Source organism: Abrus precatorius, unplaced genomic scaffold (assembly GCF_003935025.1).
Source record: "Abrus precatorius isolate BTA unplaced genomic scaffold, Abrus_2018 Scaffold7, whole genome shotgun sequence".
Lineage (NCBI taxonomy): Eukaryota > Viridiplantae > Streptophyta > Magnoliopsida > Fabales > Fabaceae > Abrus > Abrus precatorius.
In genome coordinates this window covers 9,595,631-9,613,898 of record NW_020874417.1, presented here as the reverse complement: position 1 = coordinate 9,613,898, position 18,268 = coordinate 9,595,631, and the positions used below count along the sequence as shown (strand labels likewise).

General features: G+C 28.4%; 1 protein-coding gene across 1 annotated transcript; it reads left to right on the top strand.

Annotated features, from left to right (window-relative positions):
* Positions 1-5,319: 5,319 nt before the first annotated feature.
* Positions 5,320-8,578, top strand: LOC113873082 (BTB/POZ domain and ankyrin repeat-containing protein NOOT2-like). The gene is made up of 2 exons (XM_027511057.1): positions 5,320-5,787; positions 7,580-8,578. Exons 1-2 carry the CDS (start codon positions 5,320-5,322, stop codon positions 8,576-8,578), a joined length of 1,467 nt encoding a protein of 488 aa, XP_027366858.1.
* The last annotated feature ends 9,690 nt before the right edge of the window (positions 8,579-18,268 follow it).

The following is an 18,268-nucleotide window of genomic DNA, read 5'->3' as shown; positions in this document are numbered from 1 at the left end:
ATTAATCATGTACTTGTTACAACTTACATTTCGTCAAGCTCTATCAAGACCCTAAAGTATAAAATTAAAAAAAGATAAAGACTAATCTTTATGAAAAAAAAAATAGTTTTTGTGATATCACTCATATTTTTAGGATGTGTAACTTGATTGATAACAATAAGCAAGGACGGCTAAAAAATTTTTAGGACCTAAAGCAAATTAAAAATGAGACTTTTTTTATTAATAAAATATTTTTTTAAATTATTATAATTTTATTTAAAATTTATTTTTTAAACTTTTTGTGATGCAAAATCATTTATAAAATTGTCGTAATTAATTTTATTTAATATATTTTTTCAATAGATACTAAAGCTAATCTGTTTAATCTTTATTGAGACATTACTAATCTTAAGTAAGTTTTTATTAATTTTAATTTTAAAAAACTTCTTTTAGCTGAAGCAACTGATATCAGAATTGTTAACATTATTCTGTAAGTTATATATGTATTTGAAAAAGAATCTATTCTTTTTATATAATTGAGAATGTCAATTGATTTATCAATTTTCAATTTTATAATTTCTTTTAAGATATTTAATTATGAAAATAAATATAATCCATCAATATCCAAGAAATTATCATGTTTCAAAGATTTCTCTAATCTCTACTACCTTCGTTAGCTAGTTTACTTGTACAAGAAACAAAATTAAATAATTTGCAACAAAAACAAAATACTCTATCTAAATCTATGGAATAAATTAACCATCTTCTTTCATGTTTCTCTCCATTAGGTAATTTTTGAATGTAATTTAATGAAGAAAATATCTGGAATATTTATCCTTTGGAAAATCTATACCAATAACTTTAATAGGGTCTTTTTCTATTAATAAGTCTCTCAAATTTGTACTAATATTCGTCCATTAACTTGGATCATATATATTTTTAGAAGTAAAATAATCTAATCTTTCAATTTCTTCCTCGTTATCATGAGTTTGAGAATTAAAATTATCCTTTTCACTAACTAATTTTCTATTTTCACCTATATCTTTATTGTTATCTTGTTCATTCAAAGAGCATCTGCATGTGTTTTATAATGCGTTTTTCTTGTCTGCTTTTATAAATTTATCCATAGCTCTTTTTTGTGATTCAATTAAAGCCTCGACTCTTCTCTTTTTCTAAAGTTTTGAATGGCCTGATTCATATTTTCTAGTTGACTTATATAAAAAAAAGTATGAAATATAAATATATAAAATAAGACCAAATTAAAACAATAAAACCTGATTGTCAAGAAAATAAACTTGACTCTTGCAATCTCTACGCTTCTAAAAGTGACAGCTTTGCAAAGAAACTGCGAAATATTGTTTGGTAAGTGTGGGTAATGGAGGCTGAGTAGTGAAGGAAAGACTTTTGTACTAGTGCCTCTACGTTGAAAAAATAGAAGACTTTGTACCAATGCTTTTGAGTTAGAAAAATAGAAGACTTTACTTCCTCTTCCACTTCTATCCCAAGGTTGTTGTTAGTAAAAAAATACAAATTGAAGTAAAATTGAACAAGAAGAGAAGAAGAAGAATATAGTAGTTAGAGAAAGAAATAAAAAAAAAAGTAGCAATTAAATAAAAAGTTAAAAAACTGTTCAGTTTTTTTCTTTTCTATTCAATTATTTAAAAAGAATAAATTAAAAACTGTTTATTATCTATTGGTTAAGAGTTACGGCTCATTAAATATTATTTATAATATCAATAAAAAGTTAATAATTACTTAAAATACTTAAATTAAAAGCTATTTTTAAATTTAATTTTTTTAAAAGTATATTAAAAAAAAAATTTGGAGGACTAAAGCCCTTGCCTTACTTGCTTGAGCTTTAGGCCGCCCCTAACAATAAGTGTTCAAAAATAAGTTCATTGGTTTTTTTTCTAGACTTTTTTTTGCACATTATTTCTTTTATCGAATGTTTTAGGATTACGTTAATTATTTTGGACTTGTCATTATATTTTTAAGATGTATTTTTACCAATATTTTCTATCATTTTTTTTCTTTCTTTTAAGCAAAATAAATGTTCCTTAATTAAGATATTCATTTAGATGATGCAAATATTTTATAATTTTAATTGTTATATTAATAAGATAATCATGTGTCCTTGTTATCATATTGCAATCCTACTTTTGTAAGATTACTTGATTAATTAATTTAATTTTGAGCATATTTTTACTATCATCCAATCAAGAAAGTACATCTTAACGGTATGAATGAGTTTATTTTTCTGACTTTAGCAATTATTGTGTATTTGTTTATACACAAAATAGACTTGCATAATCATTTATTAAATATTTAAAAGTAATTGAATGGTCATTGCCTAAAAAGTCAAAATTTTGATTTCTACTTGTAGACATAATATTATATGTCTCAACATTAATTCATGTTAACCAACAAGTTATCATCAACACTTTTTCATACAGTTAATTAGTTTACAATTATTAACTTAATATGTTTCAAATGAAAAAAAAAAAGTATTTAGATGTGTAGATATATGTTAGGTGAAATAGTTTGAAGACAGAGTGAAATTTATTTTTGTAGAATTTTAATAAAATTTAATTCTATGAAGCACAAGGTTAATAAAGTAAAAAAAAAAAAAGATATACATAGAGATTTTAATAAATTAATTTTTTAACATTAAAAAATAATAAATAGTTAAAAAATGAAAATTAATTAGAATAAACTACCATTGTGTCATTTTTATCCTTAAACAATATAAGATGAACTAGAAGTTCCAAAATTATTTTAAACCAAATAAAACATATAAATGATATAATAATAAAAATTTGATATATTAATAATTTATTTATTATTAATAATATATACTTTAAATAATTGAAAAATAAAAAATGTCATTTCCCCCCAAAAGTGCTTCGAAAAAATGCCTTAGTATAATGAAAAAAAAGCCAAGTCAATTAAAATTTTCTGGTAGATACTTTTGGCTCTAGTTTATTTATTTAAAAAAGAACAAATTAGTTGTTGCATAAAATTGGAGTTATCCAAGGTCACTTGATAAACTTATTATCCAATTAAAAATATTAAATATTACAGTCACTTTTCAATTATAATAATCGGTTTTTGGACAGATATAATATTCAGCTCAGAGCCTCAAACAGGAAAATAAAAATGTATTTTAATCTATACAGGAATTCAAAGGCACATTTGCGGTAATCTCAGTTAGTTTTTACCAAATACCTTGTCCATCGCCAAATGCTAGCAAGAACACAACCTTGTATTTAACAGCAACACATTTTTCTTAAAATTTAAAGCCAAAATCAAGTAATTATTCAAATGCAGATTGGTATCATTTGCAGTGTGGCTCTTTTTTTTTTCTTTTTTTTTCGTCTTTTTTCGGAAGGTGGGTTTTTTTTCCTTCTTTTTTGAGTTTTTTCATCCAATAGGTAAAAAGAAAAAAAGATTCTGTTTACAATTATGAAAAAAAGGCAATTATGTTTTATAGGATAAAGTTCTCCGATTCATATCTAAAGAAAGAAAAACTGAAGAAAGCAAAATGCTTTTGTTGACTTAAAGTAGTTGTAGAAATTATACGAAATATATAGTTATAAACCCATATTTTTGAAACAATAAAATAATTTACTCTTGTAATTTGGTTGACTAAAAATGTGTAGAACAAAATTTCAATTAGAAAAACCAAGGTACCAATTTTTTTTTTTATATGGTTTTCAATATAATTATGGTTACTTTTTTTTAAAACATAAGCCTTCAGCCACGTTATAATATGTTATAAATCAAATCAAATGGACATTGGTTTATAATCAATCACAAAAAGCTGCGATCGATATCATGTTTTCATTTGTTTGCATCAAATATGTTAGTGAATCCTGTGATAATCTTTGAACTATAAAGGTAGTTTAAAGATACATGATTATGGTAAGGATTATAGTATTAGTCTCTCATACTATTTTCAAAACAAGGGGAAAGTGGTAAAAAATTACAGTGGAATTGATGATTTTGGTCAAGGTACTTTATGAATGGCAATGCACTTAGTTCTCGGACGAAGTTCACTGATTGGAAATGTGGAATAATTATATAAAGTTGTGATAAACATAATACTCATTTTGTGTGAGATCATCCACCTTCAATATTTCCTGCTTAAAATTACAGATACCTTTCGTTGAGCCAAAAAGAAAAAAAATAATCATTGTTTTGATAGCTAATTAATCTTTTGACTGTAACAATTGTGCCTCAAAATTTTAGACAAAACTTGTCTTGCTGTTGAAATTAAACATTCATAAACAAAAATTCTTATAAAAAAATATATTTATTATACTAAAGTGTATAATGAAAATTTATTTTTAATATAATTTTTTAATTATTATTAGTTGCATATCTTGGACCTTCAAACTTGAGGTTAATATTTTTTTTTATATTTTCCTGTAAGCATATTTATACACAAAAAAAAAAGGAAAAAACATTCTTATGTTATTTGATAAAAATATTTTTTTTCTTTGACGTAACTGTAACATATTCATTAATAATATAAGAATTTAATTTTTGGTAAAAAGTTTAAATGCCTACTTTTCCTAACTCCTATCCTTTTGAATCCTTTGCTACCACTGCATGCTGCTTATCTACTAAGTATATTGCATTCCATCTACACGTATAATGTACATGCACACAATTAGCTATAGACGCATAAAAAAAAATAAAATACATACATTACATTTTTAGTGTTGTTTTTAAATTAAAACTAAAGTATATATATTAACTTTTATCATACATATATATGGAGTGGAACTATTTTAATTAGAGAATTAAAAAATATATATGTATGAAATCACACTTAAATTTGAATATAAAAAATGAGAAACAGAGAAAATTAATGAATTTCATAAGTTATTTTTAAAAATCCCAGCCGCCCATAATAGCCACCCAAATTGCTCACACACACAAACACACACACTCTCTCTCTAAAAAGAGGGAATATCTATGAATACACAAAAAAACACCCTTCCCAATTGGCATCCCCACACACAGCCACTCTCCACCCAGAGAATCCCATAAAAACAAGAACAAGAACAGTGGCATCATCAACCACAACAAAAACAACACCAACATCAAACAAATGAACCCAACCTCTTCCCTCTTCCCATCACCACTATTTCATCTCAATCACTCCTTCCCCCAATCCCTCTCTCTTTCTCTCTCTCTTGAAGAGTTATTATCATAGACACCCATAGACAGGGACCAACCCTAAACTGTTGAGAGAGTACTCACTCACTCACTCAGCACGCACGCTTGAGTCAGTGAGATAACAGTATTTGCAATAGCAACAGCAACAGCATCACCATGTCCCTCGAAGACTCTCTAAGATCTCTCTCCCTCGACTACCTCAACCTTCTCATCAACGGCCAACAAGCCTTCAGCGACGTCACTTTCCAAGTCGAGGGTCGTTTGGTTCACGCGCACCGCTGCATCTTGGCCGCGCGTAGCCTCTTCTTCAGGAAATTCTTCTGCGGACCCGACCCCACGGCCGGACTCGACCCCGCCGGAGCATCCCGCGTCAACTCCGGTGCGGCGGCCAGGCCTCCCGGCGTCATCCCTGTGAACTCGGTGGGCTACGAGGTTTTCTTGCTTTTGCTGCAGTTTCTGTACAGTGGACAAGTCTCCATCGTGCCTCAGAAGCACGAGGCTAGGCCCAATTGCGGCGAGCGAGGGTGCTGGCACACGCATTGCACCTCCGCCGTTGATCTCGCCCTCGACACTCTCGCTGCCGCTAGATACTTCGGCGTCGAACAGCTTGCATTGCTCACTCAGGTTAATTTCTTAATTCTACCCCATTAGACCGTAGAAACTTTTCATAGAAAGAAAATAAATTTCAGTGTCATAAAATTAAATTCGGCCAATTTTTTATTTTATAAATTCAAAAGCCTTAAGATGAAATTTGATTTTTTTTTAAAATATATGTATTGCTTAATTAAACCAATCATTTGTGTGTGTTAAGCGGTTAATTTGTTTGTGTCTTGGGAATTCGGACAATTACTGGGAACGTGTCTGGTCTTTGGAAAGTGGGACTGGGAAGGGGTATTTTCAGCTTTATTTTATTCAGATTGATTAATTTTCTTTCTGCTCTTCCGTTTTGGTAATTCTTTAATATTATGTGATGCATGATTGATGGAGTGAGGGAGATTTTTCGGGGGTACCAATTTGTGTTTTTTATCAATCGCATCATCATGATTCATTAGGAGAGGTTGCAGGTTTTATGATCCCATGGCACCTCTCTGGAATATGAAATTCCTTCTTAACAAACCATCCATCTTGACTTTTGGCTCCAATATTTCAAAGATAAACAAACAGACCCAATGTATTTCTTTTACTCAAAGCTTGTGCTGCTTCTTCCAAGTTTACACTATCTTTCAGTCTCGGTTGGGTTTGAGGTTATTAACGGAAAAATTGAAGCAAAATGTCTCTTGATTTCATGTGGTATATTTTAGAGACATTAAGTTTCTCGATCTGGTGTTCCTCTACCCAGTTTGAAGCATACCAAATATTTTCTAAATTAAGATGATAAATCAACATCCAATCTTGTCTTCCGCGCAACAAACACATGAAATCTTTCCCGAACAATTACTTTCCCCATTTGGGTTGGGATTCGAAAAGAGAACAAACTAAACAATAGGAAAGAGTCTGCGGCTCCGACGTTATTTTGGCAAACATTCACCGGATTTTCTTTTCTTCCTTTTTTCTTTTTCCAATCAATTCTCATACTTGCCATAGTTGGAGTGTGTCATGAAAAATTTTCCAACGTCGTAAGAGCAAATTCACTTACCTTACTATTTTCTTCTCTTACTTTACTCCATGAGATTATAACCAGCTTAAATCCCTTTAATCATGACTTTACAAAACATTCTTGATCCTTACTTTGCATAACATTATTAACTTGTTTTATTATTTTTTTAATACATTTTTCTTACCAATAAGGACTAAAATAGGTGTATAATATTTTACTAAGTTTCTACTAAAGTAAGAATTTTGTAAAATGAGATGAGTTAAAAAATAAATTATGATTATGATTTAATTGTATTCTTTGACACTTGTATTTTTAGGGTGTTTTTGAGCATTAAATTTTCTAAAATAAAAAGAGGAAGGACAATTTTTTTTGTTTTTAATAAATATTCTCAAATTCTATATTTTTAAATAAATAAAATAAAATGATTGATTAATATAAATTTAATATTTTAATTATTGATTTCTTTTTATATTTATCATATATTTGTTTTAATTTAAAAATAAAATATTTACTTTTTCTTTCTTTTCCTTAATTTAAAATATAATTTCCAAATATGTCTTTAATCTTTCAGTTTGTAGAAGTCTTTTACCATTGAAACAGTTAAAGTGAACTATGATTTATAAATTTTAAAACCGAACTGACAATTTGGTAAGTTTACAACCTAGTGAAAAAAATAATAAATGACTGATATTTTTGTTATCAGTTTACTTTTACTTTTTTATAAAATTACATAAAAGAATAATTGTTTGATCAAAATAAGCTTACAGACTTTGGTGTTTGATCCTGGCTCTTACTCCTTGTTTTGCTGTTTCTTGACAGAAACAACTAGCAAGCATGGTAGAGAAGGCCTCAATAGACGATGTGATGAAAGTTCTGATAGCATCAAGAAAGCAAGAAATGCACCAACTGTGGAATACATGCTCCCATCTTGTGGCAAAGTCAGGTCTCCCACCAGAGGTTCTCGCCAAACACCTTCCCATAGACGTAGTCGCAAAAATTGAAGAACTACGTCTCAAATCCTCCCTCGCACGCCGTTCCCTCATGCCCCTTCATCCACACCACCAACATCACGACCTCGTACCCGACCTCGAAGACCACAAAATCCGCCGCATGCGTCGCGCCCTCGACTCCTCGGACGTAGAACTCGTCAAACTCATGGTCATGGGCGAAGGCCTCAACCTCGACGAAGCACTCGCTTTGCACTACGCCGTAGAAAATTGCAGCCGCGAAGTTGTGAAAGCGCTTCTCGAATTAGGCGCCGCAGATGTCAACTTCCCCGCCGGCCCTGCCGGAAAAACGCCGCTCCATGTTGCCGCCGAGATGGTCTCGCCGGAGATGGTGGCGGTGCTGTTGGACCACCACGCCGACCCGAACGTCCGAACCGTCGAAGGTGTCACCCCTTTGGACACCCTCCGAACCCTAACCTCGGATTTCCTCTTCAAAGGCGCTGTCCCCGGTTTAACCCACATTGAACCCAACAAGTTAAGGTTGTGTTTGGAGCTCGTGCAATCCGCGGCTCTTGTTTTGTCGCGCGAAGAAGGAAACAATGCTAGTAACAATAACAATAACAACAACCCTGCTTCCTCAACGGTTATTTACCCGCCATTGAGTGAAGACCATAGCAGCAGTAGCAGCGGGAATAACAACATTGCGAACCTGAATTTGGATTCTAGGTTGGTGTATCTCAACCTTGGTGCCACGCCTCAATTGGGTGATGATGATAACAGCCACAATAGCCAGAGGGAAGCAATGAGCCGTCATGGTTCGCAAGGTGGTGGATGTGACCCAACAATGTATCATCACTCTCATGACTTCTAGTTCTAAATTACTACCTATTATTATTATAAATATATTTGAGCAAGAGTAGTTATCTAGCTCGAAATTTCTACTTAAATTGGTAATATAATTGAAGTTACTTTGAGTTGGTATGATGATTCAAAGCGGTAAAAAGAGATAAAGACAAGAGGCTGGAGAAGGACATGTGGACACTGTTGGATGGATGGATGGAACATAATTTTTTTTTTCTTTTTTCTTTGTTTATTTTTGTCAGTTGAAATAGTTATAGTGTTCACTAAGTCATCTCATTACACTGTTCTCCTGGTTTTATTCTGTTTTTGGCTCTCTGGTCTATGTTGGGTTTATTTGTGCTTTTTTGTAGGCTTTTTGAAATGGTCACCATTTGAAGTGCGGTTTCATAGGAGATGAGGATAAGCGACAAGGAGAATCTAATCCGTGTAATTTTTAATTTTAATTTTTTGCTGTGAAACGAAAGGTTGCATGGAGGAGACGCAGGTCAATCTTTTCAAACCCACTTCACCTGTCAACTCCTTGTTTTTATATACACTGATGCCTAGCTAATATCACGGCCCAATTTTGTGTGAAGTGTGATCCTATATTTTGGCTTTTGTGATTTCAATTCTTGTCCCACATCACCCCACTTTCTCCTAACCCAAATTATTTACTTCTAGCCTGTTCTATTTTCTGCTGGGGCATGTCGAGGGGTTTCTTAATTATTGGGATTTTCTTTTGATTTATTTTTGAGATTAAGCTTGTTTGGATGTGGTGGGTTAACTTCATATATATATATATATATATATATATATATATTCTACTTTAAAGAGATGATTTTGGCTGTCCCCACTCCCTTCTATTCTCTTCACACTTTTTATAATTTCTTTCTTTCTTTCTTTTAACGATATGTAGGGTGTTGAATTAAGAGTTCATTGGCTACTAATTAGTTGTGGGATTTATTGTTTTCTTTAATAAAAAGAAGTGTTTGTGGAGAAGTTGATTGGTTGTCTTGCATGAATGCAACAATGAATGTGACCACACATGTCTAATTAAAATATTGGCACTATCTCCTTCCATGCAATCCTCTTTTTGTCCCCTTACCTTTATAGGGCTCTTCTGCAATATAAATAAATAAATAAATAATATTTTACAGCTAAAAAAAGTCTATTATATTAGTAATGCTTTATCTCATTATTCGTGCTTTTTCCTCTAAATTCATGATCGGATGTGGATCGGCAGGGAAGATTCTTGAGTTTACTGTATAATTTCTTGCATGTACATGGATAGGGTATGTAAATATGCCAGGTATTAACTGCATGTTCTTCTGCAAGAAGCATTTCCCAATCCAAATTGTCTAATTTTTGAAAACTTTTGTACCAGATGCATATCTAAAATTATATACAACTATTTTTCACATAGCCATATGTATTGTAGTCTTATTTTTCTTTTGTAACGAAGTTGCTTGTTTTAGTTTAATATATCCGTACCTTGTAGTCTTGTACTTTCATTGGACCATCTATGAAACGCAAATGAAATACTTTTCATGTGTGTACTTGATGCCATTATAAATCATAAATATGCAACTGTCCACGAATTCTTTTTATCGGAAAATACTTGAACCATCTCTTTATTATTGATCCAATAGAAATTTATGTTTGCAGCTCTTCCTGTCGATAATTGCTTTACCAAATTAGATTGGTATTCGGTAAGATGTGTGAAACATAACTAGTCTCAGTTATATAAATAGTGTAAATAATATCTTAATCTCGCATTTATCAGTGTATTTATTTTCACCACTTTATAATGCAGTGGCATTTTTCCATGTAATAACTCGAGTTTCATTTCGCCATCAAATGCTTAGTGTTCTGCATTACATAATAAACAACAATCTTCAATGTTTATACACAGTTGTTTAAGTGTCGCTGAAAAGTAGAACCTTCGTATTTCTTAGGGTTTATTCGTGATTTTTCTCTCTTGGAAACAAATATTATTTAGGATTCCATGCCTTGAGTGTTAGGGGTGAATACCATGCTTTAAAATTGCAACTCATTTCGAGTTGGGAGAGAAACAGTATAATTTTATTTCTCCAGGGTTTTACCGGCAGAGATTCAAGACCCTAAAGTACATGATTTTGACTTAGAAAAGGGCCAAGGGATCACTGGCATTAGTAATTAATATATAAGAAATCGGGGAAGCGAACACTCATTAGTACATTTGGCGTACCCGATTTATATCATGATTCACCTGCTTGTTGCTCGAATTTAAATGCCACTATAAAAAAAATAGAATTAACTCCTCATCTCCTTTGTTTTAATTTGCAGTTGGATTTGGAGTATTAATCATTTAGTTGGCGAGGATAACACAATATTAATATAAGAATTAACCTAAAATCTTTAAAAGTGAAAAAAAAAAACCTACTACAATTGCTTAAAGATAATAAAAAATTAATACCATGTAAAAATTATTTATAACTTTAAATCCTAAACTTTAACCACACTACAGTCTTTTGATACACTTATATTCTCCAAAGGATATATTTGAATATCTCAGTACTTTAAAAAAATATATAAGAAAAAAGTCAAATATAAGTATTTTTAACTCCTGAAGTCAATGTACAGTTTTGATTTTTTACACCTTACAAACATAAGTAATGTGAAACTTATTTCATGATATTCTATTTTAACTATAAGAAACTTCTAAATGGCAGAAAGGGATTTTGTGCCGCTCCTCCAAGGGACTAAACTCAAGTATAAATATCTTACGTATATTGAAGTCTTTTTAGAAGTATATGTAAGGTAATTATTTATAATTCATGTTAGACCAATAACTTGTCACTAACACTGTCCTACAATTGGTTTATGATTACTAACCCAATATGTTTCAAATTAAAATAAGAAATTAGACATGTTTGGTGAAATAGTTTGAAAATAGAAGAAGGGAGAGTGAAATTTGTTTTTATTAAAATTTAATTCTATGAAGTGCAGTGTTAGTATATATTTATACTTTGTTCACTTCCAAATTTAAGGATTATATTCCTTTATTGACATTGTGCTAAGAATTTCACTATTAATAGATGTTATAATAAATATATCACATCTCAAATTCTTATAATAGCTCCTCCAATTCTAAGTATTATTTTTAAATAATGCCTCTGAAAACAAAAACAAATTACACTTAAAATATTTCCTACACTACCTCTCCAAGTTAAAAACAATACTTTCTTACAGAGAAAAATTTACACAAAAAGAATAAGAGTATGTGAAAGAATGATTTGATAGTATTTTCAAAGCAGTTCTTCGGAACTTCCTTTCTTTTAACATGAAAGTGTTTTTAATTATAGTTTCTAAAAATTGTTTACATCAAACATCTCACTTGTTTATTATACGCACAAAATTACTTTTGTGAAAGCATTTTTTATTTTATTTTTAACTCTCTTTTCTTTTTGGTGCAATATACAAAAAGTTCCTATTGCATTTTTAACTTTCTTCTTGATGTTTGTTTCAACTTTGCTTGGTCAACTTTTTAGTGTACTCTCATTTAAATGTTTTTCTTGTTTATACAACAATTCATAAGTCAATAGCCTATTATATATGTTAATAATATAATATTTTGCCTTTTTTTACATTTTAATAAACGTGTTGCCTTTTGATAGCTAACATTCCTGTCATCTAGCATATGATACTGAAACATTCAACCAGACTAATCAAATACTTTAAATAATTTATTTAAGATAAGAGTATTTTTCATCTATCAAAATTTATACTATTTTATCTTTTTAAGAACTTGCTTCAACATTTGGTATGAAACTTCGTCCAATATAAAATATCTTGAATTATCAATAAATTTTTTTATTTATAACTTAATTTGTTGATTATCATGTTAATAGATTAGACTTTTTAACATTAGGAAATTATAATAAGTAGGTGGAAAAGAAAGTTAATTATAATAAAATATAGTTGCTTCACTTTTATTCTCAAACAAAATAAGATGAACTAAAAATTTAAAAATTAATTTATTTATAAAGTTTGACAAATAGTATTTTTGTAGTTATTAGTAAAAATATTAAAATATTTTTCAAACCAAATAAAATATATAAATGGTATAATAATATAAATATATATTAATAATTTATTTATGAATAATATATACTTTAAATAATTTAAAAATTAAAAAAATTCTTTTTTCTCCAAAAATTATTAAAAAAATGCCTTATTATAATAATAAAAAATGTCAAGTTAATTAAAAAAATGCCTTAATTGTTCCATAAAATCGGAGTCAACCCAAGATCACTTCGTAAACTATTATTATCCAATTAAAAAAAAATTAAATTTTACATTCACTTTTCAATTATAATAATCGGTTATTGAACAAATATGATATTCACCTTAAAGCCTATTCCTTATATACGATGCTTTTAAAAAATTTGTACAAATTATTTTTAATTTTGTAGTTGCCAGTACATTATAATAGCTTTGACTTTCTCTTGGGAAACACCTGTCCAATCTAACAAGTTTAAATGATTTTTTATTTGTTATATAAGATTTTAAAATATAGTTTTATAGGTAAAATTTGTATGAGTACCTATATGAAATTTTATTTTCGATTTCATCTCTATCATTGTAATGATATTTTCATAATAATGTCAAATGATATTTTTTGATTATCTTCATATGAATGTTTTAAATTTTACAAAGAAGCTTTATATTCTGTTTTATATATTTTTAATTCATATGATGCCAAATTTTATTAAACAAGTTAATACTTTTTTTGCTTTAAATCTGTATAAAAATCATCTTGAAAAGATTTTGTATCTTGATTAGCATTATATCTAATATTTTTATATCATATATTATTAATTGTTTGTTCCATCATATTTTTAGAATATTTCTCATCCTTTTCTATATCACCTTTATCTTAATATTATTTTTTTTAAGATAGTTAATTTATAGTTGTAGAAATAATAATAATAATAATAATAATAATAATAATAATAATAATAATAATTTAAAAAGTAATTCTAATTTTTTTAAAAATATACTGATGATATACAAGATAAAAGTTTTTAACTTCAATCACAGCTCAGGAGACATGATCAAAATTTAAATATATTAGGACAAGAATGATAAGAGATGAAACACAATTATGATGAGATATGATGGAGCACCTAAATAATAATACATAGATTAATTAATACAAATTAAAACATAAATTGAAAACATGTTTCCCAATATATTACCCTTTACACGATAGTTATAGTAACGGTAAAGTATTGGAAGTATACTATTCATTACCCTTTATATTAGTAAATTTCCTCTTACATTCAATTTTGTATAATACTTTTGGATTTTTACCATCGATAAATTTTAGCATACTTCGATCTTAGTTCTTACCTAGCGTTTATTTCTTTAGCAGATACATGTCTTTCAAACGTCAATATAAAATTAAAACAATGTAGCATCATTAATTAATAAAACACGTTAACTTCAATTTATAGGACTGAGTTTAAATATCTATTAATCATAATAATTTATTAAAATTAAAAATTTATATCTTTAATATAATAAATACGTCAATTTTTAAATAAAAATATATTTTGATTGGTTAGTTTTTTATTTAATTTTAGCCTCATATATATATATATATATATTTGCAAACCAAAAATGCCTGCAAATTACTATAGCAATTATTATACAAGAAAATTGTATATGTTATAAAAATATTATCTATTACAACACTTTTTTAGACAAAAACGTTATGATAATGTGTTTATTTACAACAATTAATCAAATAAACATTGTAATAGACTGAATATATTATAGCACTTTTTTAATAGAAGCACAGTAATAACTTATTACTTGAGATAGTGACATCACAAACTAAAAACACAAATATATCTAATAATAATTAAATTTGTTTTTATCAAAGTTCATACTCTATGAAATAAGTACTTTTATAATTACAAAGCCTTAACAACGTAACTAGAGTTTGAAAATACCATTTTATAATAATAATTTTATATGGATGAGACTTTGTAAATTGTAATTGCCTAAAACGTACAAACTTGATATTAAAAATTAAGATATTTATATGAATTTTTCAAAAGTTTATCACAACTTAAAGTCAAACCCAACAAAAGTAGTAATATAAACAAAAGTGAAAGAGAAAATGAGAGAAAGAAAAATAAAAACAAGTGTCTTATATTTTTTATGTGCGATCTTCTTTTCCTTTAATCTTATACACAGTTACAAATAAAATAAAATGGAAGTTTGTAAAAGAGTTAGAGCTTGAATAAAATGAGAATTTGTTCACTCAGTTGAAACATTCTAATATACTTTACACTTATTTTAAAATGTTTAAAACTATTAAACACTATAAATATTATTATTTATTACAATACAGAAACACTTTAATACGTTATATCATAGTATTTTATAACATTTAGTTATACAAACACTTAAACATTACTGCTATTAAATCTTTTTTTGACATAGTAAAATTACACTAAAATACATATTATTATAAAAAATATTATGACCTCACAACCTAAAAGATTTTAGCTACCAAATTACTGTTTGAAATTAGAAGTTACTAACTATATTACTCAATTAGTTTTTTTAATATTTGGTTTAATAAACTTTTTCCATCATTCATCCTAAATTTTGATAGTCTTTTGTCCTCTATCTATATATATCAAAGAATATTTTGGGGAGGGGACTTTAAATCAACGTAGTTCCACCCCAGCCCACTCTTATCTTTTGTCCTTCTCTACGACCCCTTGAATGCCTACTAAGATGGAGTGCGATGAGATTCTAGAGGAGGTTGAAGTAGGCATTTAAAAGGTTGTCTATTAATGAGGGGCCGTGGATGAATGAGCACGCAGTGCATATTACAAAGAAATGCTAATAATTCAACACACTTTTAAGCATTGATTAAATTTATTAAAGTTTATATAGATTCTTTTATAAATTAATACTTTTATTTTTATATTTTTTAATAAATTTTCATTAATAATTAAAAATTATATTAAAGAATATATTATAAGCATTTCTTTTCTTATTTAACTACAGTAAGAGGGGATGGAGCTCAAAAGGTAGGCTTGGGAGCAGAGAAAATTAAGAAGAAAAAGAAAGGACTTGGATGGAAGGAAGAAGATAAAGGCGTAAAAAAGGTCAATAGGAGCATGATGCATGTCGAATGACTAGATATGCGCGGCAAAATATAGTAACTTAATTAGATCACTGCTAATTAATACAACATTTAACTAAAATTAGTTAATAATTTAACCCAGATTTTTTCTTTAATAGAACAGGGACCTTTCCGAATATTTTTTTTTCTGGGGCTAAAATCAAATTTTAATATATTTATAAAAAGTAGATATATATATATATAAACTGAATTTTAGTATTTTTAAAATTAATCGTCTTGTAAATAAAATTTTAAATAAACCAATCCTTGTTCAATTTGGATCAGTTAATTTGATTTTGTAATTTCTTAAAAACAAAAATCAAGGGACAATTTCACTGCATTGCTTATGTAAGATTTTAGTACATCAAATTTACTCTATTCATTAATTTAAAATACACTAAATCTTATAATAGGTCTTGATTTGTGTATAAATAATGTTCTTAATTAGAATTAGGATGTTAAAGAATTGTTTAAGGTTATTATATTCAAGTCATTAAGTTGAAAAGCTCTCGTCTCCAGTATCCAACTATATAAATATTGAAACACGTATAGTCATATTCGTAAATATTTCCTTATTCAAATTTAATTCTTATTATGTACATGTGTATAATAAAATAGAAAAATATATATAAAAAAAGAATTACAGTTCGGTTTTAGTTTGATTTAGTTTTCACTGTAAGATTTAAAAATTGAGGCTAATTAAATTAAGTTAAGTGATTTTTGTAGTTTTCGATTTAATCGATTATAAATATTTTAATTCAATTCTGCAGTTGAACTTGATTTATGAATAACCCTATTCTCTTCGTGGGGGATTTCATAAGACACGATAATTCAATGAAGTCATGATTCTTTCTGACGACTTATCACATACGTATAATTGTATGTTACTGAAAGGTAAAGATATGATAAATGACGTATTATATCTTTACTAGTGGACGTTTGTTGCATTCCCATTATTACGATGCTTGCTAGGTTTTTCTTTGCATAATTTTACTATGTTTTTAGTATGAGTATCCTAATGTCCTTAGAGTTGTAATAAAGATGTTCTACGTCTTGTCTTTTTCAGTAAAAGAAATTTGAACTTGATTTATTAAAATGATTTAATATAACTAATTTTTCATTTGTGGTTTCCATGTATAGATAGCTAGCTAGAGATAATACAGAAGCAGACATGGCGCTGAATGACCTAATTATGTATCCTCTGATAGATAGGCATTTTCCATATCTTTGGTTTGGTATTTACACCTTGTCCTTGGCTGGTCACCCAAAGTAGTAACACAAGTTGAAAGCATATAATCAAAATATCTTCTTATATCCTACTTTTTTACGCTTCTCTTCTTTTCTTCTCACCAAAGCAAAAGATGTGGTTTTCCCACTGCCACACCTATTCTCTTTCAATTATTCTCCGCAGAAAATGGTTTGCAATTTGAATAGGGTATGATCGATCAATGCTGATGTGTAAGTGCTCCTATGCCTTGGTGCATAATTAGTGTTGGTAAACTATATTACCATGCTATTGCTAGCTATAGACTTGTCCAAAAGTGGTGTCCACAGCTCTTTTCCTTTTCCTTCACCAAAATTCCCCGGATATATACTACTCAGTGGGTTTCTCGACCGTATACTATTAAAGAAATAGTGGTGCATTCGTAAATCAAAGATGTGTTTGTTGTAAAAATCACATATTCTTGATCAAATTGTTGTGAATATATCATTCAACGCACGCAAATAAGTATTTACCCTTTATTTCAAGAGAAAACAAGGACAACATAACATTTTTTTCTTGTATGTTGCGTACGAAAAACAAAGAAGCAAACGATTGATCACTCAAAAAAAAAGAAGAAGTCATTTCTCCTCTTCGAGAGAAAACTTAAATTTTAAGAGATTTATAAATTGTCATCTTTAAGTTTAAAATTTTAAAAACTAAAATTTTTACTTTTGTAATTTTAGTTTTAATCTTTTGTGATTTTTTATTTTAATTTTTTATATAAAATTTTAACTCTAAATTACTAAATAATTATTTGAGCCTATTTGATGATAAAGTTGGTTGACCGGTGGCAGTAACCTGTTGGAAGTGATGGTGATTATAGAGGTGTTTGCATTATTGGAACTAATAGAGGTTAGGCTTACGATGACTGTAGTATACATGGTAGTGGTGATTATAGTTAATTGTCAATATGAATACAATATTGATGGTACATCATCGTCAAAGGTGATATAAATATAATGATAACGATTTTAAATATAATGATAATATAAATAAGGATTTTATTGATTTCAGCTCTTAAAGTTAAGAATAAACAGCTAATAATAATAAAATTTTATTAAAAAAAGAAGTATTTATTATATTTTTATAATTTTAATACAATAATTATATATATTTTTTATAAAAATTTTCTATTTATAAATGCTTAAACCCTGCTCTAAGAATTAGGATTAACAAAATTTTAATAATAATAATACTTACGTATGATGACAATAATATTAGTGTTAAGTAAAAACAAAAATAGCAGTTATAATTAAAATTATATGTGA